The sequence below is a fragment of the Schistocerca nitens genome, chromosome 4 (assembly GCF_023898315.1).
Source record: "Schistocerca nitens isolate TAMUIC-IGC-003100 chromosome 4, iqSchNite1.1, whole genome shotgun sequence".
In the NCBI taxonomy this organism is placed as follows: domain Eukaryota; kingdom Metazoa; phylum Arthropoda; class Insecta; order Orthoptera; family Acrididae; genus Schistocerca; species Schistocerca nitens.
In genome coordinates, this window is record NC_064617.1 from 292,514,702 (window position 1) to 292,541,058 (window position 26,357).

At 43.3% G+C, this 26,357-nt stretch overlaps 1 protein-coding gene across 3 annotated transcripts in view; it reads left to right on the forward strand.

The window, feature by feature from the left end:
• LOC126252058 (RISC-loading complex subunit tarbp2) overlaps positions 1 to 26,357 on the forward strand; it is a 127,127-nt gene that overhangs the window by 47,547 nt on the left and 53,223 nt on the right. For all 3 annotated transcript variants that reach the window (XM_049952898.1, XM_049952899.1, XM_049952897.1), the window contains exons 3-4: positions 17,821 to 17,950; positions 24,326 to 24,507. In XM_049952898.1, coding sequence (XP_049808855.1) covers positions 17,821 to 17,950; positions 24,326 to 24,507 — 312 coding nt within the window. The remainder of the gene's footprint in view (positions 1 to 17,820; positions 17,951 to 24,325; positions 24,508 to 26,357) is intronic.

Consider the following 26,357-nt stretch of genomic DNA (forward strand, 5'->3'; position numbering starts at 1 on the left):
TGCAAGTAGATACGGGCGCGGCAGTTTCGTTGTTGAATGCACAAACTTATTCCGACCTTGGATCGCCCCCATTGGCGCCAGTTTACCGGCGTCTACGCGGTTATGGTAAACAGTTCATTCCCCTACTGGGTCAATTCACTACCGACGTGACTTACAAATCAATCACTCGGCCTATTACTTTTATTGTTGTCCGTGATGCGAGCTCCACTAACCTTTTTGGCCTGGATGCCTTTCAAGCTTTCGGTTTTTCTATTGCTGACACCATACAGTTGGTCTCCGAAGACGTTCCCTATCACTCATTGGAATCTTTGATCTCAGACTTTCCAGATATTTTTGAGGAGGGCCTGGGACGTGTTTCCAATTTTGAAGCTCACTTAACGTTGAAGGCGTCGGCTCGCCTGCGTTTTCTACGCGCGAGACAGATCCCCTTGGCTCTCCGCCCTCAGGTAAAGGAAGAGCTAGACCGGCTGACAGCCCTAGGGGTCGTTCTTCCCGTTTCTTCCAGTGAGTGGGCTTCGCCCCTCGTTATTGTCAAGAAGCCCTCGGGAAACTTACGTCTTTGTGGCGATTTCAAGGCCACCATTAATTCCCAATTGGTGGTGGACACTTATCCTTTGCCTTGTGCTGATGAATTATTCTCCGCCGTAGCGGGAGGCCAATATTTTTCGAAAATCGATCTTTCGGAGGTTTATCATCAGATACCACTTGATGAGGACTCCAAACGGCTGGCGGTCGTCAACACCCCGTTTGGCCTTTACCAATACCAGCGGTTGGCTTTTGGAATATCCAGTGCCCCGGCGATATTCCAGCGTTATCTTGAGCATGTCACGTCGACAATCCCTCATTGTATTAATTACCTGGATGACATAATTGTCACAGGCCGCAGCACAAAGGAACACTTGCACAACCTTCGCACCCTCTTTCTCAAATTCCGGTCTGTGGGCTTGCGTTGCAACCTGCATAAGTCAACCTTCTTCCAACCGTCCATTGAGTATGTGGGCTACACCATATCTCGGCATGGCATCCAGCCACTAGGAAGTTTGGTCCAAGGTATCGTCAACCTTTCTCAGCCCACTTCGCTGAAAGAGTTACAAGCTTTTTTAGGCAAGATAGCCTATTACCACCGGTTCATTCCCAGGGCTTCCACTATAGCCCACCCCCTGTACTGCCTTCTGCACAAGGGTGTTCCTTTTGATTGGTCGCCTGCATGCGAGCGAGCGTTCACCTCGTTGAAGGGCCTCCTCACTTCAGCCCCTTGTTTGGCTACTTTTGATCCCCATAAGCCGTTGGTCCTGGCTACAGATGCTTCGCAGTATGGGGTGGGGGCGGTCCTGGCCCATCGCAACGCAGATGGTTCCGAGCAACCACTGGCGTTTACGTCTAAAACGCTTAGTCCCGCGCCGGACCATTACTCCCAGGTGGAAAAAGAGGCTTTGGCCATTGTCTACGCTGTTACCAAGTTTCACCCTTTCTTGTATGGCACGAAGTTTCAGTTAATCACTGACCATAAGCCGTTAATATCGTTATTTGGCCCCGCCTCTCAGATTCCGGATAGGGCGGCCCACAGACTACAGCGCTGGGCCTTGTTCCTCTCTAAGTACCATTATTACATTCATTTTCGCCCTACAGGACAGCATGCCAATGCCGACGCTCTTTCCCGTCTTCCGGTGGGCCCGGATCCTACGTTCGATCGAGAGGAGATTATGTGTTTTCATTTGGATGTGGCGTCCCGCCAAGCAGTTGATGGCTTCCCGATCACTAGTTCTCGAGTCGCCAGGGAAACGGCGGCTGACCCGGTTCGCCGGCAAGTAGTTCGCCTCATTCAGCAGGGGTGGTCCTCTCGCCCTCTGGGCCGGGCCTCGGACCCTCTCGTAATTATTTTCTTCTATGAGACCGCCTCTCGGTCTTGGAAGGAGTTCTCCTTCTGGCTACCGATGATACAGCTCCTCGCGTGGTTGTTCCTGCAGGTTTACGAAGGGAGGTCCTCACGTTATTACATGCGGGGAACTGGGGTGTTTCCCGTACTAAAACCTTGGCTCGCAGACATGTGTACTGGCCCGGTATTGACAGAGAAATTGAGCACTTAGTGGCTACCTGTTCCCAGTGTGCGAGCCAACAAGCATCTCCCAGGGCAGCGTTCTCTTCATGGCCGCCGGCAACCCAAGCATGGGAACGTGTTCACAATGATTTTGCAGGCCCGTTTCTCAATGGCTTTTGGCTCATTGTCATTGATGCTTATTCCCGATTCCCATATGTGGTTCGCTGCTCCTCAACCACTTCAGAAGTTGCAATCCAGGCACTAGCAAAAATCTTTTCTGTGGAAGGTCTGCCAATCACCCTGGTCTCAGACAATGGACCGCAGTTTATTTCGCAGACCTTCCAGGATTTTTGTAGGCACTTTGGTATTCGGCACGTTTGCTCTCCCCCCTTCCATCCACAATCGAATGGGGAAGCCGAGCGCATGGTGCGCACATTTAAGACACAGATGAAAAAGTATGTGCACGAATTTCCTGCAGAGGAAGCCTTGACGTTTTTCTTGACGGCATACCGGACCACACCAATGGGCGAACGCAGCCCCGCAGAGCTCCTCCATGGGCGTCAACCTAGGACTCTGCTGCACCTCCTCCGGCCTGGTCCTCGCCAGTCTTCACAAAACGGAGTACCTGGCTTTCCACTGGGTATGTCGGTCTGGGCCCGTGGGTTTGGTCGCAATCCACGTTGGATACCGGCGGTGGTCCTGCGCCGAAATGGCCGCCGGCTCTATACCTTGCAGGCGGGGGATCGGGTGGTACGTCGTCACCAAAATCAGCTACGTCCACGTTCGGGCACCCACCCTCCGACCTCTTGGACACCGGCTTCCCCATTGCCGGCACCTGTATTGGTTTCACAGGGGACGTTACCTCCTCTCCCCACTGTGACTTTGCCGCACTGCGATGGTTCTCAGCCTTGGCAGCCTCCAGTAGCTCCAGCACTGGCATCGCCATCATTCGAGATGCCCCAGCGAGAGCCGGCCCCCCTATCAGGCCCGGTTTCTCAGGGGGCTAGTTCACCTGTGGTTGTCCCTTCCCCTTCGTCCCCGCCACTGGGTCTTGCCCCTCCCGAGGTGGAACAGGATCCGGAGTTAGACAGCTTGTCACCCGTTCTGTCCCGAGCTCCGGTTGGGGGACGACGGGGGCCTCTTCGTGTGGGGTCACTTCCAGCCGTATTCGAAGGTTCCGGCTCGAGGGTTGGCAGATCCCCTCGACTCCGGCCATCCAATGGATGTGGAGGTCATCGCTCCTGCCCGACGCTCCACCTTCTGATGCAGTGGATCACAGTGGCTTCACCCCCCGAAGGAGGAGGAGTGTAGTAGCCATCAGAAAGATCGCGGGAGGTGCACATTGGCACGGCGCGTCACGGGCGGTAGTTGCCGCAAGTAGAGTCCCGTCCACCAGAGGGCACGCGAGAATTCGGACGCGACCTCTGCCGGCGTAACAACAAGAACAACAACAACAACTCCGGCAGCACGGGCCGTGCCCAGTCAGTTAACATCGGGCATGCCTAGGACACAGTCCCGGTCTACGCTAAGTGAAGTGCGACGTAACGTGAACAGTGTTACTACAGCGTGTAAGTGGGGGGGGGGGGGGGGGGTTCCGGAAGGAGCGATGCAAGAGTCACAAGGGGGGAAGGGGGTTAAAATTTTTGCAACACTTCACACACACATGTTGGGGCATTGTATCACTTAAGTCTAAAGGAGGACCATGCCTCTTCCTTTGGAGGTATTTTAATTATTTACTATTGCTTCTCTCTCCACATGCTACTCGGACCATAACTACAGGGTTATTACAAATGATTGAAGCGATTTCACAGCTCTACAATAACTTTATTATTTGAGATATTTTCACAATGCTTTGCACACACATACAAAAACTCAAAAAGTTTTTTTAGGCATTCACAAATGTTCGATATGTGCCCCTTTAGTGATTCGGCAGACATCAAGCCGATAATCAAGTTCCTCCCACACTCGGCGCAGCATGTCCCCATCAATGAGTTCGAAAGCATCGTTGATGCGAGCTCGCAGTTCTGGCACGTTTCTTGGTAGAGGAGGTTTAAACACTGAATCTTTCACATAACCCCACAGAAATAAATCGCATGGGGTTAAGTCGGGAGAGCGTGGAGGCCATGACATGAATTGCTGATCATGATCTCCACCACGACCGATCCATCGGTTTTCCAATCTCCTGTTTAAGAAATGCCGAACATCATGATGGAAGTGCAGTGGAGCACCATCCTGTTGAAAGATGAAGTCGGTGCTGTCGGTCTCCAGTTGTGGCATGAGCCAATTTTCCAGCATGTCCAGATACACGTGTCCTTTAACATTTTTTTCGCAGAAGAAAAAGGGGCCATAAACTTTAAACCGTGAGATTGCACAAAACACGTTAACTTTTGGTGAATTGCGAATTTGCTGCACGAATGCATGAGGATTCTCTACCGCCCAGATTCGCACATTGCGTCTGTTCACTTCACCATTAAGAAAAAATGTTGCTTCATCACTGAAAACAAGTTTCGCACTGAACGCATCCTCTTCCATGAGCTGTTGCAACCGCGCCGAAAATTCAAAGCGTTTGACTTTGAGTGTCAGGGCTTGTAGCAATTGTAAACGGTAAGGCTTCTGCTTTAGCCTTTTCCGTAAGATTTTCCAAACCGTCGGCTGTGTGTGTCGTGTGTTGTGACCATATGTCAATGAATGGAGCTACAGCGAATTTTTGAAATCGCTTCAATCATTTGTAATAGCCCTGCATTTTTTATTGGACTAGCTCCAGAGCTGGGAATGTGAGTGATTCGGGAGAGATGGCCAATTGTCAGGCGATGGTAGTACCATTGGTTGCTCTGATAAATACCACAGGAGAGGGGGGGGGGGGGGGGGAGGGAGTCACGTGTTACGGGTGTAAGGCAAGTGTGCAAACACTTCCTTAGTGGGGGGTAGTGATATCACAGTGAGAGCTATTAAATAGTATACCGCTACCAGTGAGTAGCACACGGTAGGTCTTGGTTGCTCGAAATTATTCATAACATACGATAGTGGCTGTTACTGGGTGGGGTACGGTGTATAAAATACTGTTGCCTAGCCATGAACTGTGGTTCAATTACTGGTACAACCAGATGGCTGCAGAAATGGGTCGCTTGATCAGTGAGAAACAGCGCAACAATTTATCTTGTTAGCTCCAGCTGGTAGTTATGTTACGAAAGGGAAGTATTACAGTGAATGAAAAAGTAGTAAGTAATTACCTGAGGGTGAAAAGTCAATGGTTAACTTAAGTGTCACTATGTCACTGGGCAATCTAAACTGGCAAGTCCAAAGAATGACATGGGTATAAGTTAGTAGCAGTGAGGTAGTGGGGAAAGGAAGGGAGTATGGTCATGCTGAAGAAAGGCTTACTCATCATCTTGATCAGCATGAGTGCAAAAATGTGGGGTAGCATTAATCAATGCCTGCAGTTGATCGTAGGTGGAGTTCGTGGTATTTAGTAGTTTCGCAAGTGATTTGCTGAATCAGAAGCTTTAATAATGGGTGTTGTGGCTTAGGAGGAAAAGGGATTTGACCAATGAGAAAATTATGTTGCGGTTAACACAGGGCTTTTTCTGGGTATATTCATGGACAGTCATCTGGGATCGCAACGACAGGGTAGCTCAACGTATTGCCCATCTATGCCGAGCGGCCCACTCGTGGCGAACTGGAAGGGCACTCATGTTAAAGAATAAGGAATTGGGTATAATTGGGAACAAGTTCAGAGAACAGGTTTCAGAATAAGATTGATTTATCAGTTATATATCCACTAGTAGCAGGGTTTTTCCTTCCCTCTCCCCCTGGGGGGAGGCAATATGTCCGAGTAGCATTGGCTACCAACCAGGGAGCAAACGAAGGCGAGCCTCATAATGGAGTGTTAATGAAGTATAGATGAAAGAGATAGCTAGGTGAACAGTTTATGAAAGCAAAAACTAAAAGAATAAACCGATCAGGGCACTCTGTGGGTGCTAACCACATCGTGTAAGGCAAACTGCCCTGGAGGCGGGAGGTTTAAAGTGATGGTTGAGGTTGGAACAAACAGACGAGCGACTCGGAGCAAGGGTAGCAACCCAGTGCAGTGCATGGGCGAGGGAGGAACTGTGCTCTGTCTCCATAGGGGTTATTACGTCTCGGGGCGGGAGGGGGGGGGGGGTGGTAACTTCTACAAAATTCCCAAAATCTATTAAATAACAGGGTGAGCTACGGAAAGGAAGGGGCCGTGAACTACTGCGACATTGTACAATGAAAACTTTCATTCATTTGGGTGGAATTCTTTTGCTCACTATATTTCCAACAAAATAACACATTACTGCACTTGGTGATGACGTCACATGAGTGCTAATGATCAACAATCTAGTGCTTATTACAGTGGCTGCTTCAATCTTATCACGTCATGGGTGTATTTGTTTGAATAAACAAATGGATGTCTCTCACTTCCTAAACATATGGCGGGGCACAGTATCCCAATGTTAGCAGTGCTGATTTCCGTGCTTGCTCGTAACATCTTCACTTCAGCACTAAATTACAACATAAAAAGTAGGGTGAACAATAATGAAACTTGTGTTCGTCTGAGTGAACTCTTAAATGTGAAAAATGCACATAGGGTGTGAACTACAATTCTACACTTACTTGGGTGGAACTTAATTACTTTTATCCTATCACAAAATCTATTTCGCTTACCGCTCTTCAGGGAGGTGGGTAGTGCACTTCTTCTCAACTTCAGGGGCACATTCAACTCTTCTCTATTGAGTATCCTGGGTAACTCGGATGCTTCACTTTCTTCTCAACATATCAGTCTGGCTCTGGGCATGAACATGGCGCATAATGGGATTCTGGAATCGCTAACTCACCAAATTGTTTATCACGACTGCAGGGGACTTGCATAATGGGAGTGTTGCTATAGTGCAACATATCTAGAATCCAGGGCTGTGGTGGGCCTTTACGTACTGGGGTATAAAAAAAAGTACATATTGTACAAAACAAATGGCATAAATTAAAAAAAAAATACATGCATGATATAACATAAAGGGTGTAACAAGGGCAAAGCTGCACAGCAAAATGCTTGTGAAATGCTTAAACATAACACAAAATCATAAGGGGAGAAAAATACTAGTTATTGGGTAACAATTACCCAGCAACGCATAGTGGGTCAGACATTGCTCCACACCTCTAATCATACAAAATGCACATAATACTGAGCCTTCTGGTATATCTCTGGGTGGGGAAGAAGAGATTAGGCACCGTTTACTGGTGGGGTGTACTAGTTTGTGTTCTGGTGGTGTATCATGTTGCTGTGACGGGACAGACTTACCTGTAATTATTTTTTTCTTATCTGCTGTGGCCGAGGCTCGAAGCCCTGTTCTCTTGAGTCATGTGCTCTGTCCCAATACCTGCAAAGCTATCGAGAGTATAAAGGGGTCAATTTGATAGTCGATATTCATAAATCTTACGTCCGGAGTGTGGGGTATAGTGAATAGGTACGTAATATTTAATTTGTGGTATTACTTCTTAAATTTGTCTGTTTGGGAGTTCTCTTATTGGTGAAGATGCGCGTATGTTAACAGTTTTTGGGGTACTGCCAAAACTGGATGGTGAAACAGTTTATCAAACTCGGTACATGGTGAAGCAGGTAGCATTATGAAACTGGCGAGAGACACAGGCAGACGTTTTGTGACGGAGGCAGGTGTCAGGTTAGTGCTGAGATAGTGGGACAGCAGCACAATGCGTGTAGCACTGGGATAGCAGCGGGGCAGCACATGCAGCGTGCCTCACATGTCCGGGGTGAGCGACTCCTTGGGCCGTTTGAATCAACCATGCATAAAATGCAGTTCATTGGAATTAATAATATTAGTGTGGGATTAGTGACTGTTGCAGTAGTATTCTAATTCTTTTTTCGAACGAATTGATAGATATGGGTTTGTTGGGTAAAATTACTATAGCTCATGTATAAAGAAATTTTAATTTTTTTACTCTCATGGTGGCAGAAGTGAATAGGCTGTGAAAGGAATGTAATGGTGAAACATTTAAGAATTTGGAAAAGGAGCAGGTAGTTGGTTCTTAAGATGTGTTAGACTAAACGGAAGGTGGTATGGTGGTACTATACTTCGGAGGAGTCTCAGAAATGCAGAGCACCACCAAACTAAATGGCTGTGCATGCGAAGACATCCCATAATTGTGCGCTTCATTATTGCGATGTTTTTCCGCTTTGCGTTCCATCACCTCTAGGTTACTTGCTTCGAAACTCCCTTCGGAGTTACAGTCTGATCAGTGGGCATGTTAAGGGTTTAGGTGTGCAAATAAATTTATGGGTGGGGTTTCAAGTTGTTGAAGTTACCCGGGTATTGAGACGGAAGGATGGAAGAAATCACATTTGACATAGGTATTACGTAAGAAGATGGTATCGTTCAGTATTAAGTTGCTATCAATTGGTTGATAACGAAGATAGTACATTCTAATATGTGTAAGGTCTCTTTAACAGCGGCATGCAGGTACACAGTCGGCGCATGGAGAGAGGGGAGGAGGGGGGGGGGATCAGATCAGGTGGCGACAGCCGATGCGCATAGTGGGACGGTGCAGGTCGGGGAGGGGTGGGGAGGTAGCAGCCGTGTCAGGTGTTTGAAGTGACTCCGTCCCTCACATTATGGTCGCCACACGTGCGACTCCCTGTTGACAGCTTCACCTGATTCTGACAGGCGGAGCACATGTGTTCACAACTTCGTAGTACCGCCGAGTGGCTGAACTTACCTTCTGAGTTAACCTGAAAAAGAACGGGCGTCGGTGAGGGACAGTAGGGAAGTTTAGGGTGCCACTGTTGTGTGTGTGCAGTCCATGCACTGCAGTACAAGAATAATCTTTGAGTTATCTAACATTTCTTTTGGTGTTTAGATCTCAGAGCGTATCTAGGGTGAGCTGGTGGGGTGGGGGGCTGGGGTGGGGGGGGGGGGGGGGAGGGCAATACCTGCTGGAGGTCCGGGCACTTGTCTCAGAAGGCACTGGGAGAGGCATAGTTCCTGAATAGGGTTTTAGTCTATCAAAATGGACAACCACCTTGTGGTCAGGCAGTTGTAATTCTGCATTGACAGGGCAAGTGAGCCAAATGATTGAACATGGTCTGATATACAGAGGAGTAAGTTTCTTCACTCTTCCTTTCTTTATGCTAGGCTTTTTTAGCAGAATCAAATCACCAGGTTTATGGACATTTTTATTACTTCTTTCCACCTTTTTTCTGGTTGCTTTGCAGTTGTTCCCTTGCACCTTCTTCCAAATGACCTTAAGGCGACGGGCTAGCCCCTTAACGGCTCTGTGCTTGATTCCTGGAGGTAATTTATTGATCTCAAAGGGAGATTCCATAAAGCGGTCAAACACTACCTCCTAAGGGGTATGTTCAGTGGCTTCATGGAAATGGCTATTGTTCACACTTGCCACGCATGGAATGTATCTTTGCCAGTCATTGTAGGGCGAGTTGATGTAATAGATTGTTACACAGCATGGTGATCACGCTCAATGTGGCCGTTTGAGTGTGGGTGAAAAGGGGTAGTTCTCCATTTTCTAATTCTCAGCAATTTGCAAACTTGGACAAATAAGGCAGATGTAAAATTGGTTCCTTGATCTGTTATAATGGCTTCAGGGTTTCCGAAGGAACGACAAGATGATCCACAAAAGCTCATGCTACTGTTTCAGCTGACATATCAGCGATGGGTACCAAAATAAGGTATCGGGAAAAGTGATCAATAATGGATAGGATATATTTACTTCCTTGTGTACTACGGGAAGTGGCCCAACTATGTCCAAAGCCATAAACTGAAAGGGTTTTGATGCCTCAGGGAGAATTGTAAGGGAATTTTCATTCACGAGGGTGGTGCTCTTTGGGCACATGGTAGGCAGTTTTTTTATATACTTACCAACATCTCGCCATCATTTGTCCCACCAATACTTTGTGGAAATTTGGGCATTTGTGGCTCTTCGTCCACTATGGAAAGCTTGAATGCTGTCGTGGCACGGCAATAATTCTGGATTGTAGGTTTTTAGGTGTTACTATACGTTTACCCTGGGGGGGGGGGGGGTGTCTTGCAGTATAGAATTCCGTCTTCTGGGACAAAATCCGTATGGAAGCGATACTAGCGACATTTTGCGTCATTTTCCTGTGAGTCTTTCAATTCGTCAATTGACACATTGTCAATTTGAGCTACTTTCACTTTTCTGCTAAGGGTGTGAGCATTCTGGTGCAATTTTCCAGCTTTGTGTTGTACTTGGTAATCAAACTCGCTCAACTTCAGGGCCCAGTGGGTGAGATGGCTGCTAGGGTCTTTCAAACTTAATAGCCACTGAAGTGCTGCATGATCTGTTACTATTGTAAACTTTCTCCCATAAAGAGAGCATCTAAAATAGTTGACTCCAACCCTTAATGCCAGCAGTTCTTTTTCCGTAGTACTGTAACTAATTTCCGCTTGGTCCAGCTGACGGTACGTGTAACCAATTAGTCTTTCCTCACCATCAACAATTTGACTCAGAATAGGTTTTACCTTCTCTTGTACAGGGTGGTTTTCTTCAATCTTGTGGCCACTAGCTATAATGGTGCCACTAGGAATTTCTACCTCATTCGTTCCCAAATTGTCCAAACAGACGGGAACATAAAATTTCTTTCCCTGCACTTCCACTGTTGTTAAACCACTTTAACATGTACCTGTAATCTGTCGAGAACATAGTTTTGACAGAGAGAGTCTACCAATACAGCTGTCCTCAGCAGTTCGCGGGATTTGACTCCAAGCCAGAGAATGCGGGCTGTGCCACCGCTGATTCTAACAAAGGTAGTTGTACGTAACGCCCACATTTGCGTGTAAGGAACAGGTGAAAGCGGCCGTGTTTCACAAGTACCTTGCGACAGAATGACGTGGGGGCCACCGAAATGGTGGGTTTCCTGACCGAGATGGACAGTTTGTGTTATATAATCTACTACACTCCGATAGTGGTAGAGGAAATCATTCCCCAGGATGACTTCAAAATCTCGCCTTCGTTTTCGAATTATATTCGTGTCAAAAGGGTAGTGGCTGGCTCCGATTTTCAATTTAACTTGGCAATACCCAACGGGTATGATTTCTCGTCACTCAGATCGTTAATGTGGTGACGGGGTGGTTTTAACACTCGTCTATCCCCATGTCGTACGAATAATACGCTGGTTTGCACTTCCTTGTTGATAAGCACTCTTACATTTTTTCCTCGAAAGGATACACATCGGCTCATTTAAGACACCACGGTGGTCTGGGTGCGTGAATTTTACAGGGGGCACGGTCCGGCAGCGTGACTTGCCTGCCCGACAGTTCGGCTGATTTTTGGGGTTGTGGTGAATCGGTGGTGAGTTGTTCCCTCTGCTGAGTGTGCAAGGGGCCCCCATTTCCCAGGTTCTGAGGGCAGTTTTTACTCATATGCCCTACGGTTCCACACCGAGAACAATAAGGTGCACAGCATTTTGTGGTAGCATGGCCTGCCTTTCGGCAGCATTGGCATGCCTGCTCATATTTAAAAATTGGACACTGTTGTTCGTTAGGACACATCGAACTGACAATAAAACGCGCTGCCTCATCTCGCAACGTCGCGAGGTGTGTGGCATCATGCAACGAGGCGGATGATGCTATTTTTACCTCTCCTCCAACATACGGGTCGATACCACATATAAATATGTCTATCAAGCGAGCTTCTGCCTGCTCCCGGGAAACCTCATTACGGACGCAATCCAAACCCGGCATATAAGTACGGCAACCCACAGTGTGGATTTGGTCAGCAAATGCCTCTACATCCTCTCCTTGTTACTGTGGTGGGTGGACAACTTGTCCCTGTAATAGTCCGAATATCTTTCAACCCAGCCTCTAACCTGGCAAAAGAGGCGGTGTTCCTGAGGGTGGGAACTGATTTGGTATATGTACGGGCACAATTAATAGGAAATCGTTTGGCCAAGTGCAAGCATGGCCTACATCTCGGACAGTTTGTAGAAAGGAATTTATTTGCTCATTAGGTTTTCCGGAAAGCGTCGGAATGAAATCGACTGCAGGGCAACTGTTAGCCAAAGTTGCAATGGGTAGTTGGGGTACTGTGCTATTTAAGGTGCTTGCAGCAGTCATTTGGCATGCAGCAGGGTCTACTTCTGACGCACTTAGATTGGCAGACTGGGTTTGGGCCAATTTTAGGCATTCTTGTATCTGTTGTAACAATAACTTATCTATTTCTGCTTGAAGGGCATTTACTGGGTCTGATTTTTCTGTAGGTGGGGAATTCCCTTCGCCAGTGGCGGTACTACGCTTTTGAGGCATGGTTACAATGTTAGGACACCTAGTGCTTTGCCGAAAACTTTTACAATTTGAGCACGAAAGAAAAAAGGCCTACACTTAGCAAGATGACGGCGTAACTGGCAGCAAGGAAGCAGCGGTGAGGAGAAATTGAGCGATGGACTTAAAAAAGTTGCAGTTGAAGTTGCGGTGGTGGTGGTGGGTCATCGACGGCTGCATCTCATTGGACAACAGCAGCAGGAAACAGTGGCGAAGATGATGTCGACGGTGTCGATGGCTGTGCGACATGCCTCAGCTAGTCGGCTGGAATATGTGCGTTTCCTGGATGGCGGTGCACGGCCAGAACATGCAAGAAGCCTGGCATTCGCTGCAGCAGCTGTTTGGATAGAACGCCGAAAGGGCGGAAGGCTGCGTGGCGAACCACGAATGCGTGCCCTTGTTGTTGCGCATCGCAACTGGTGCATCAAGCGCGAAGTACTACTGGTAGCTTCATTGGGTATGGCAGTTAGGTCAATAAGACAGGGCTAATGGTGAGTATCCCACTTTTGGTCACCAGACATTGAAATCTACATCTACATCTACATCCATACTCCGCAAGCCACCTGACGGTGTGTGGCGGAGGGTACCCTGAGTACCTCTATCGCTTCTTCCTTCTATTCCAGTCTCGTATTGTTTGTGGAAAGAAGGATTGTCTGTATGCTTCTGTGTGGGCTCTAATCTCTCTGATTTTATCCTCATGGTCTCTTCGCGAGATATATGTAGGAGGGAACAATATACTGCTGGACTCTTCGGTGAAGGTATGTTCTCTAAACTGCAACAAAAGCCCGTACCGAGCTACTGAGCGTCTCTCCTGCAGAGTCTTCCACTGGAGTTTATCTATCATCTCCGTAACGCTTTCGCAATTACTAAATGATCCTGTAACGAAGCGCGCTGCTCTCCGTTGGATCTTCTGAATCTCCTCTATCAACCGTATCTGGCACGGATCCCACACCGCTGAGCAGTATTCAAGCAGTGGGCAAACAAACTTACTGTAACCTACTTCCTTTGTTTTCGGATTGCATTTCCTTAGGATTCTTCCAATGAATCTCAGTCTGGCATCTGCTTTACCAACGATCAACTTTATATGATCATTCCATTTTAAATCACTCCTAATACGTACTCCCAGATAATTTATGGAATTAACTGCTTCCAGTTGCTGACCTGCTATTTTGTAGCTAAATGATAAGGGATCTATCTTTCTATGTATTCGCAGCACATTACACTTGTCTACATTGAGATTCAATTGCCATTCCCTGCACCATGCGTCAATTCGCTGCAGATCCTCCTGCATTTCAGTACAATTTTCCATTGTTACAACCTCTCGATACACCACAGCATCATCTGCAAAAAGCCTCAGTGAACTTCCGATGTCATCCACCAGGTCATTTATGTATATTGTGAACAGCAACGGTCCCATGACACTCCCCTGTGGCACACCTGAAATCACTCTTACTTCGGAAGACTTCTCTCCATTGAGAATGACATGCTGCGTTCTGTTATCTAGGAACTCCTCAATCCAATCACACAATTGGTCTGATAGTCCATATGCTCTTACTTTGTTCATTAAACGACTGTGGGGAACTGTATCGAACGCCTTGCGGAAGTCAAGAAACACAGCATCCACCTATGGCCTGCTGAGTCTCGTGGACGAATAGTGCGAGCTGGGTTTCACACGACCGTCTTTTTCGAAACCCATGCTGATTCCTACAGAGTAGATTTCTAGTCTCCAGGAAAGTCACTATACTCGAACATGATACGTGTTCCAAAATTCTACAACTGATCGACATTAGAGATATAGGTCTATACTTCTGCACATCTGTTCGACGTCCCTTCTTGGAAACGGGGATGACCTGTGCCCTTTTCCAATTCTATGGAACGCTACGCTCTTCTAGAGACCTACGGTACACCGCTGCAAGAAGGGGGGCAAGTTCCTTCGCGTACTCTGTGTAAAATAGAACTGGTATCCCATCAGGTCCAGCGGCCTTCCCTCTTTTGAGCGATTTTAATTGTTTCTCTATCCCTCTGTCGTCTATTTCGATATCTACCATTTTGTCATCTGTGCAACAATCTAGAGAAGGAACTACAGTGCAGTCTTCCTCTGTGAAACAGTATTTCGGCCTTAAGTCTGTCATCCTCTGTTTCAGTACCATTTTGGTCACAGAGTGTGTGGACATTTTGTTTTGATCCACCTACCGCTTTGACATAAGACCAGAATTTCTTAGGATTTTCTGCCAAGTCAGTACATAGAACTTTACTTTCGAATTCATTGAACGCCTCTCGCATAGCCCTCCTCACACTACATTTCGCTTCGCGTAATTTTTGTTTGTCTGCAAGGCTTTGACTATGTTTATGTTTGCTGTGAAGTTCCCTTTGCTTCCGCAGCAGTTTTCTAACTCGGTTGTTGTACCACGGTGGCTCTTTTCCGTCTCTTACGATCTTGCTTGGCACATACTCATCTAATGCATATTGTACGATGGTTTTGAACTTTGTCCACTGATCCTCAACACTATCTGTACTTGAGACAAAACTTTTGTGTTGAGCCGTCAGGTACTCTGTAATCTGCTTTTTGTCACTTTTGCTAAACAGAAAAATCTTCCTACCTTTTTTAACATTTCTATTTACGGCTGAAATCATTGATGCCGTAACCGCTTTATGATCGCTGATTCCCTGTTCTGCATTAACTGTTTCAAATAGATTGGGTCTGTTTGTCACCAGAAGGTCTAATATGTTATCGCCAAGAGTCGGTTCTCTGTTTAACTGCTCAAGGTAGTTTTCAGATAAAGCACTTAAAAAAATTTCACTGGATTCTTTGTCCCTGCCACCCGTTATGAACGTTTGAGTCTCCCAGTCTATATCCGGCAAATTAAAATCTCCACCCACAACTATAAGACGGTGGGGAAATCTACTCGAAATATTTTCCAAATTATCCTTCAGGTGCTCAGCCACAGCAGCTGCTGAGCCAGGGGGCCTATAAAGACATCCAGTTACCATGTCTGAGCGTGCTTTAACCGTGACCTTCACCCAAATCATTTCACATTTTGGATCTCGGTCAATATCCTTCGATACTATTGCACTTCTTATCGCTATAAACACGCCTCCCCCTTCACTGTCCAGCCTGTCTCTGCGGTATACATTCCAATCTGAGTTTAGAATTTCATTACAGTTTACATCTGGTTTCAGCCAACTTTCTGTCCCTAGTACTATATGGGCGTTGTGACCGTTTATTAATGAGAGCAGTTCTGGGACCTTTCTATAGATGCTCCTGCAGTTTACTATTAGCACATTAATATTGTTATTCCCTGTTGCATTTTGCCTACTCCTACCTTGCCTCGTCTCAGGAGGCGTCTTGTCGTGCATAGGGAGGGAATTCTCTAACCTAAAAAACCCCCATGTGCACTCCACACGTACTCCGCTACCCTTGTAGCTGCTTCCGGCGTGTAGTGCACGCCTGACCTATTCAGGGGGACCCTACATTTCTCCACCCGATAGCGGAGGTCGAGAAATTTGCACCCCAGATCTCCGCAGAACCGTCTGAGCCCCTGGTTTAAGCCTTCCACTCGGCTCCAAACCAGAGGACCACGATCGGTTCTGGGAACGATACTACAAATAGTTAGCTCTGATTCTACCCCGCGAGCGAGGCTTTCCGCCTTCACCAATTCTGCCAACCGCCTGTACGAACTGAGGATGAGCTCTGAACCCAGACGGCAGGAGTCATTGTTGCCGAAATGAGCAACAATTTGCAGTCGGGTGCACCCAGTGCTCTCTATCGCCGCCGGTAGGGCCTCCTCCACATCTCGGATGAGACCCCCCGGCAAGCAGACAGAGTGAACACTGGCCTTCTTCCCCGACCTTTTCGCTATTTCCCTAAGGGGCTCCATCACCCGCCTAACGTTGGAGCTCCCAATAACTAATAAACCCCTCCCCCCGTGTGCCTGCTCGGACCTTGCTGAAGGAGCAGCCACATGTCCACTCACAGGCTGATCGGGCGATGCCACACGGCCAGCCTCCACATTTACCCTCCGTCTCGTGCGCCGCGAACGCCGCTGAACCTGCCACTCCCCTTGGGGAGAGGGTGGCCCAACCGCGCCCGGTACCTGCAAATATGTCTCGACAGCAGGGACAGTGGGCGAAGCATGTAACACCTGGGGTGTACCTTGCGACGCACCAGACTCCCCACTGCCGCTACACTCAGAGGCAGCAGCCTGAAGACGGCTGACCGCGGCCATCAACACGATCAGCTGTTCGCGAACAGTGGCCAGCTCCTCCTGCGTCCGTACACAGCAGTCACACATCCTATCCATCCTAAGGAATCAATTTACTGAAGAGAGTTAATCAACTTTTAACTAGACTGCTAATTCACTAAAGGCGGCTGACTATTGACTAAACTGTGATTGCTAGCCACTTCTTGTAGAAAACAAAGAAAATAGCACTACCTGTCTCTGGGCTGTATTGAAAACAAACACTAGCACTACTGGCACTATGGTTGACTAAAGGGACTCTCTCTGAATAGGTCAGTGGTAAAGAAGTTACATGTGTAGTTTTCACAGCAGATGTAGTAGATAACTGCTGCAAGAGAGCACTGTAGTCATCATCCCCATCATGACAAGAGGTCTTGAACAACTTAGTTTCATATTAGAGATGTTCACTTACCCCAACATCTCGTCCAGACTATTTGATGCAGAGAGACCTTCATACGCCTTTTACATTGCACCAGACACAGCTTTGAAGTTGAAAGCTGGAGAATATTGTTCTCTACTATGAACAAGGCAAGCTCACTCTTTATCCACTGTCAACAATTCGGCACCTATTGGCATGACAACTTTTACATCAACAACTTTTTGTATAAAATATAATTTGACATTTGTGTTGGCACATCTGTGGCTCTGCTAATTCATACAATTTTGTTCTATGGTAAGTGAGAATTACAGTAATTTCTATGGTACGCTCATCTGCCGTGTGTCCAGGACGATTATCATCAAAGATGAATGTTGTTATTTTAATTTGTTAAACTGTTATCTAACTTGTTATTTCTGACAACAAAGATTCAACATAAACAGCATTCACTTTCATCGTTATCTTGTCATATGTTTTCTCGTCCAAATGCAAAAAGTGAATCGCCATACAATACTGAACTTTCTTCCATTTCTGTAAAAGTCACATAGTATTACTGGGCTTCCATACTCAAAATAACTTAAGATTTAGTGTCATTTTTGTTTCAGTGTCATCTAAAAGAAGGGCTGTACACAATAATAACACCAACTTGTAACAATGAAATCTGCCTTCAAATAATAGTACTTATTGAACTGCGCTTATACACTTCAAAAACCAACAGTGTTGCAGGATGTAAATTAGACAACTTATTAATTATGCCGGGTTACAGTTTAATGCAGTGTGTTTCATTTGCTATGAAGGATCTGTCAATTTAAATGTTTTACTTGGATGTTTTGGTTGCAGCTATGGGGACAGGACGTTCGAAAAAGGAAGCTAAACATTCAGCAGCTAAGGCTTTACTTGATAAAATGATGGTTACTGCCAACAGTGGAGATGATGGCGTCGTCGCGAACAGCGACAACGTATCAGAAGTGTAAGAATGTTATTGTTGTCTTTTATAGCTTACAGTTTTGATCAAATTGCCAACAAGCAAAACTTTTTAATTTCATATGTTCCTAAATTATTTTGTTAGTTTCCCATTACATATCCAGTGATAACTTATTTTATTAGATAATCGTATAGTTACATAGCTGGGTTTGTCATGGTTTTTCAGATTTATGTTGACTATAATTTAACATTATTTTGCAAATGAATTCCTTATCACACATCACAGTATAATATGATAGCGGTCTGAGAAGAATGCATCAAAATGAGACACATTTTCAGAACTGCCCAGAGAATAGGTAAACAGAAAATCTTGTCCTTAAAACAATAGGCATATCAGCATGTGGTGATCACAAAAGCTTTTAAAGATTCTGAAACTACAACGAAAATACGTTTGTTGATATCTTGCCTTTTGCTGGCCATTTATGACTGAATATCTCTTCAGTGTGTTGAGCTGCAGCTATTGTTACCACAGTTTCACTCAATACTGTCCTGTGCTGTATTTTCTGATGCGACACAACTAACGTATAAAACAAATTATTTCACCTACAGAAGAGTGCAATAAGAATATTGTGCAAAGTTGACAGTTGAACATCTTGCAGAAGCCTCTTCAATGAGCTAGTAATACTTAAACTACTGTATCAGTACATGTAGTCTTTAAAGGTATTTGTAGTTAATAATGAGTGGAATTAGGATGAACTCTGCAATTCAGTCACAATACTAGAACTGAAAATAATAATTACTGTAATTATCAGTGTGAATAGATCAGCACCAGTCAGAATTTTGTGTTGGTGTACTTTACAGAGTAGCTAGCAGCGGTTGGTTCTGCCTGGTAATGTAAAAAATCCAGATCACTGAAGGCTCACCATGATGGGAAGCATATAACATCTTGATGTAAAAGGCCCTAGAAAACCAGTAAATAATGTTCTCAAATCAATCTGAGAACTTATATAGATATTGTAGAATCAACGCTACAGGAGACCGGTCTATACAGCATGCTTGTCTGTTGTTGCCTCCCATACTGGCCAATGATTTTATGCACTTCGTTCTTAAATCTTTCTACTGTGGAAACCAGGTTAATTTCTTGTCAAAGATTATGCTCAAAAATCAGGTTCATTGAAATTTGAAATACTCTCCCTCATTTTTATTGGACTGTTGCAAGTATGAAACTAGTATATTTTGTCCATTTCTCCATCTTTTGATGACCAGCTGCAACCATTATGTTGTCTTTGTAAGGCTGGACAGTGTCTGCTAAAATGCAAAATCATACACAAACAACAAAATTTAACAGCACCTCTAAATATGGAGTGCATGGTTGTGTCTGTTACTATATATCTTCACTTGATCCACATCCCTAAAGGCTCTCCTACATAATAGGATTTATAGAAACTGAAATTTTCAGGGCTGAAAAGACCAGAAATATCTCTGAATAAAAGAAAAAATCCAGATTGGTTACATGATTCAGCATTTCGGACTGACGTCACCTTTTAAATGTGTGACTTTGAAAGTAAAGATAAATTGATACTCAGCATTCTCATATTTTGTCGTTTAATTGTAAGCTAAATCTGTTTCAGACCTAACAGAAGTTTGGCAATTACACCTATTTTCCTAACTGAAGAAAGTGACTGAAAAGTTAAAATTCAGGTTTAAGAGTACATTTAACAAAAATATTGGTAACTTCATAGCTACCTTCAATGCTTGTATCACCAAATTGACTGTATAAATCCACAGAGTCGCTTATTGAGGAACTCTCTTGCCATTTTGCCTGAGAATGCACCGGAATCGATACAGCTTGACCTCATCGACACACAAAACCATGACACACTAAGAATTAAATTGTGTGAAGCAAATCTGTTGAACATCTGTCATTATGTTGATAAAAGCAAAGTGTTGAAGATCATGTGTTAGGATCTTTCATTTCTTTTACGCTAGTTAACAGGTTATAGACTTCGGAATTGTTTTCTATCTGCATCCTCCAGTTCTGAGTATGTTTTGGTATTCTATTTAGGGCACACTGATTTTGTTAAATATACTGAGGCACTCTTTATGAAGCCATTGTAGTCTTTGAATTTAAACATCATATCTTGTTCTGCTTTGTTCACATATTCTCTTGCATTATGTGCATTTTTCACTCATTTTGGCACTGCACACTGGGAGAGGACAATTAATTGTTCATGTCACTGTTTCCACTTGTAGATCACAGAAGATTTTCTAAGGGTCCATCCTATGTGGTGTGTCTTGCTAGTAACATTTTAAAAAAGATTGTTTGCTCTCTTGTCAGTTCCTTCACTAGAAGTGACATCTGTGTCTGTATGATTCTTGTTAATAGAACATTTATCAAACAGTATTTTTAGTGGCTGGTTGTATCTCAGTTGGATAGATGAACATTGTTTTGCTCTGGTATTTAATCATGTTGTTCTTTCAGTTTTATATTTCTTGCTCCAACTCATCAGTACTTGATGCCATTCGTGTTTTCAAAACACACAAATGATTTATCATAGAGGATAAGCAGCACTGTAAGTTGTCTTTAAATGTAAGATGAGACCTATAACAAAGAGAGAGAATTGTGTAGTATCTGATAACAAGGCTAATGGCGTGTCTCTTCAGCATGTAATATCATGCATGAACTAGAAGCAATTTGAAGTGGGATCATCAGGTGAATTCAGTGTTAGGGAAGGCGAATGAAAGACTTCCAAGGGGACCAAAAGGCAATTGGATTTTTGTAATTTTTTAAAAATATATTCATGGTATGTGAAGTTTAGAACATACATAGCAATCATCCGTAGCAGTTTGATGCAACTCCATGAAAATTCTCGAGAAAGTAAATTTCAAACTTGCCAGAGTCTCACTTTGTTTTAAGCATGCAAAAGTCCTACTTTTCGGTATTGCTTTTTTCACTTCTGTTCCTAGTCTCAAGACATTTTAATCATTACACAATTGCTCTTCTTTACAGAATTTGATAGTGACCCAAATCGCTATATTAATCCTATTTCACTTTACAATGTAATCTTTGACACCTACCTCTGGGAGCCTATACAGGGTGATCCACAAAGATATGCAAATACTTTAATATGTTATTCTACAAGTAACACGTTCAGATAAATATAGGCCCACAAATGTTTAGTTACAGAGTTACAGCTAATAAGATTTTGCCTCAAATTTTGCAAATTCTCTAATATGAAGCCATCTTAAAATTATACAAGGTTAAAGTAAAGTACAATTTCCATTTATTTTGTTATTGATCTGGTGAATCTAATAATACATGTCCCAGACATGTATCTGCAGTAGTTTTCCAGAACATACAGAGAAACAAAGAAGTAATTTTGTAAAATTTTTAATTCATTAACTACTTGGCCGTTTTTTTTTAATTCCAGACAGTTGCACAAAGTTTTCAACAGAAGTTTCAGAGAATTTAATTTTGGAAAAAAGATGGTAATAATGTTAACTGAAACTGTACGAATGAATGTGTCAGATAATCTGCTTTTAGTAATACCACAGCACATGTAAATTCATGTTAACCGAAAAAAACAAAACTCAGTGTTAAGTAAGTTGTACAGTGTACATACTGTTTCATTATACATTCACAATAAATGTTCAAAAATGTCTCCACAGAGTTCAATGCATTTAGCTGTGCATGTGTACGAACAGATTTTGTTGCTCACTTCAGTTTCACAGGGTTGTTCTTAATTTCATCTATTGCATTCATTATGTGAGCAAGTAATGCATCACATGTATTGACTTTGTCCTCATAAACTATGTCTTTCATCCATCCCCATACACAAACATCCATTGGTGTTAAATTGGGCAATCTGGGTGGCCACAAGCATGTGGCACCATGTCTTGGGGAAAATGGTCATTCAAATGTGTAGTAACGGTGTTCGTGAAATGTTATGGTGCACTGTAATGTTGAAAATACATTTGCTAATCGCGTAGCAAATGAAACACCTTTGAGCAAGCGGTGCGTTTATTCTTAAAGGAATTGTAAGCACGTCTCGCTAATTAGGCATACTAGGAAAATGAATGGTCCAGTAAAGTGTGTGTTGATTATACCACACCACACATTTACGCTAAATCGCTGTTGAAAATTGCATTGCACTGTTGCATGTGGGTTTGCTTCAGACCATACGTGCTCATTATGTAAATTGTTTATACCATCTCAAGTAAATTGTGCCTCATCAGTAAATAAAATGTATGTGTGTAACTGCCAATTAGTATTTAACCAGTTGCACAACTCCAAGTGAAAGGCAGGATCCCCTGGATGTAAATGATGCACTTTTTGTTTATGGCAAGGATACAGATTGTTGTACTTCATTGTACACCATACATTAGATTGTGAAATGCCTAATCGTTGAGAGATACGTTGTGTACTGGTTCCCGGACTATGTTGAACAGCATCCATAATATCCCCCTCATCATCTTCACATATCGACTGCTTGTACTGATTATGAATGCTAGGTAGAAAACCTGTCTCCCATAACATACAAAATAGTCCACTAATGGTTCATGCATTCGGAATCCTCAGAGTTGGATAATGTACGCAATATTTGTTAACTACAGCCATAGCATTACCATCACATTTGCCATAAATGAACATATCGGCATATTCCTCTGTCATAAATTTGAAAGGCATCCATTTTCATAAATAACCTACAAACAACAACAGTTACTATGTGGTTTCACTTAAATACACTGTTGTTGTTATGTTCTTTCACTGAACAATACAGAAAACTGACTCGTTTCAAGGTTAGGAAACGACTGCAGCAACTCCTTAACAGTTGCCAACAATGACACAAACGTTTCTACATTCTCAATGTAAAGTAAACAAATTTACTCCTATAATAATCTTTGCTTCTCTGGATGTTCTGAAAAACTACTGCAGATGAATGTCTGGGACATGTTTTAATAGATTTACCAGACCAATAACAACAAAATAAATGGAAATTGTGCTTCCCTTTAACCTCGTACAGTTTTGTGATGGCTTCATGTTAGCAAAGTTGCTAAATTTCAGGCAAAATCTTTTATTAGCCGTAACTCCATAACTAAACATTTTTGAACCTATGTTTATATGAACTTTTTTCTTTAGTTTTACTTGTAGAATAATGTATTAAAATATTTGCATATCTTCATGAATCACCCTGTATAGGCAAATGTGTGTGTCCTTGAACCACTTTCCCTACTAAGTGGGGCGTAAGTCTTCCCTGAAAGAAGTCTTAAAGGATAAATTCTCTGTTATCAGCATTGGATATGTGTGCCAAAATAGCACAATATTTCAACATCAAACTAAGATAAAATCGAAACAAATGAGCCCTCGGTCACTATTATTTTTGGTGAATTAATTCTGATGAAGGCACTCTTAGGAGTGTTGAAACCTGGTCAGTGAGACTAAAAATAATAGTGGCTGAGGCTCATTTGTTTCAATTTTAATGTAGAAATGGTCACTGAACCAAGCAGCCACATTTAAAACTTATCGAACTAAGAGTTGTCACATGGTGTGTACCCCATTGTCTGCTCTGTGTGCACCTATTACTATTTCTCCTGGCCTGCATTGTGGGGCTGGTGGCTGTTTCCATCAGTCACATGTCCACTAATGCTTCGAATCTCAGTGGTGGCCATCATCAGAAGTGCACTGGAAGGAAATGTGTAATTATTTTAATGTTGTATACCATATACTTTACTGCTAGTGAACCCATTGACCCTTTTCACAAGTTATCAAGAAAGGTGAATATCCATGGTGTCCTTGATGTCACGGTCAAAAGATTTTTGTTTCGTTGTACTGCAGTGTGTGTTTTCACATAAGTAAATTTTCAGAAAAAGATGATTTTTTGGGCTGGAGCAGTCTGGTGTGGCACATGTCTTTGTCTTGTGTGTGCTGCTGTCATTGTTTGTCTAATGAATTTCTTCCCTCAGTTACAAGAATACTCGTGGCTTTTTCAGTTTGAGGTCATATTTAACTATGCTGAGGACACTTGTGTCTCATCAGTGGGCGGAAGACACTTAGTTCTATTCCTTTCTGAAGTAGGGCAATGGGATGCAGTTCTCCCTGGGGAGACTCATCTGTTTGCAGTCACAATGTAGGATGGATAGTGCATCTTATTTCCTAAATAGTGTACCCATTCTTCTTGAACATACTTTCGATAGTATTAACTCTTCTTCGGCCTTTCTGATTGTAATATTTGTCACTGAAAACAACTTGTACAGCTAACCGGAATTTCACTGTAACTGGAGCTTGTTTCCATGAATATAAATAATATTTTGTTGCTGAAAGATTTTGTGTGTCATAGTATTGTTACTGTTTTGTGTATCAGCTCTCTTATTTTTATTTATTTATTTATTTATTATTATTATTATTTTTTTGTTTTTGCAGAAAGACTGAAATTTTATCACCATATGACAACAAGATACCAGGAAACCCAATTGGTTCTTTGCAGGAAATGTGCATGTCAAGACGATGGCCTCCACCCAATTATGAAATGGTGCATGAAGAAGGATTACCTCATGAGCGATTGTTTACAATTGCATGCTATGTTTTTAAATACAAAGAAACAGGTAATGTATCTCTGATGTTTTTATGTACTTGCTCCGTAAGTTCTTACTATTCCATTCCTGTCTTGAAAATGTGTGTTCTATCTGCAGCACAGGATATGATTACGGTGACACATTTAGCTATCTGTTTACTTGTGCTTATTGTTTGTATAGTCTATTGCCATTTGGGTATTTTCTTTTTGCAACATCAGTCACTACTTTTATGACTGCCTTGTAAATTTTCGTAAGAACAGTGATAAGAGAATTTTTTGTATTTACTTATTGTGCAGTTAATTCAGCCTTTGTAGGATGTAGCCACTTTAATCTTAAACTAACAAATACAATATTGATAACTGTTTTCATGCCTTTTTCTCCTGTTGTCTACTGCCAGTTGGAGCCTGCAACTTTCTTCAAGTCTTTATCCCAGCAGTCAGGTGGTCTGCCCCACTATTTTATTCTTTCTCTGGGACACCATTCCAGTACTGCCTTTGTCCACCACCTGTCGTTTCTTTGTGTGATATGTCCTGTCCTTATCTATTTCTTAGCCTTTACCCTTTCCACAATATCCTGTATGCCTGTTATTGCTCTTTATGTCTTTGTTTCTGATCTTTCTCAGTGGGATCTAGTGGTGACCTTTCCATAGCTCTTTGAGCTGTTGGTAGTTTTCTTTTGCAAAACTTCTTTAAAATCAAAGTTGCATGGCAGTATACTAGTACCAGAAGAACACATTGTTAGAAAACAACTTTTATTATGTGTGTTGGCATATTAGATCTAGAAATGCCCTTATCCTTCTTCCATAAGCTCTCCAACCTAGCTTGATTTTGTGAAAAACCTCGGGTTTTAAGTCTTTTTGGATATCAGTTACCTGACCCTGATAAAAATAACATTTTTTTGGACTGGTGTTATTCAATAGCAATGGTATTGCAGTTACTCACTTATTGTGCACAACATTTGTTTTAGACAGATTTGTCTGAATGTCCACTTTTTTGCAACTCTTGGATAAAGCCTTTCAATCATATTGTGTCGAGGACTACTATATTGTTTGAAACTCTCAAGTTGGTGAATCTTTTCCCATTTATTCCAAATAATTTTGGACATAACAGTCCTAAGGACAGCTATAAACAGTTTTTGTATAAATTGTTTTTTTGTTCCTGAAAAATGTGTCTGCGAAATTTATATTTGCATCCATTCACACCAACCAAGGAAACATTTTTTCCAGTCTACTAGTCTACTGTTGGTACGTTAAAAATATGGTTTTGGAAGGATGCAGCAGTTTCTGAAGGTGGTGATAAATCACTGCCCGCCCACATTTTCATTTACGTAACTAAACAAAAAACTATTAGGTGAATATGGGCAGTGACACATTAATTTGCTGGTTTTTATCCATCACAGTACAGCTGACAGTGATCACACAGTACAGCAAGCTGATTACAACTGATGCTCACTGCAAGCAGCAAGTGTTGTGTTGTGTGGGGCGAAGGTTTGGTAGCTTCGGAGGTTTGCTATGGCTGCTATGGAATGTTGGCAAAAAGTGGCCTGGGCCTAATGCGTGGGCTTCCCTCGAGCACTTAAGTCCTCGCTATCAATCCTAAAGTAATTTGGGCAGACTATAAATGCATTCTTAAACATTCTGGGCTGAGACACTAATGGAAAGTCTTAATGCTCTAAGAATTTTTAAATGTGTTTTATGTTAATTATTTTGGAAAACAAATTGTGTATTGGCTCAAGAAATTGGGAGACCATATTCCATCTTGTTTGTTTTGATAATACATTTTGGCTGCTGCTACGATTATATGTTCAAATGAAATTAATTTCAAATCCAACAGGGAACTCACTTAAGCAGTTCGAGATACTTCTGTACCCTGTAAAATAGT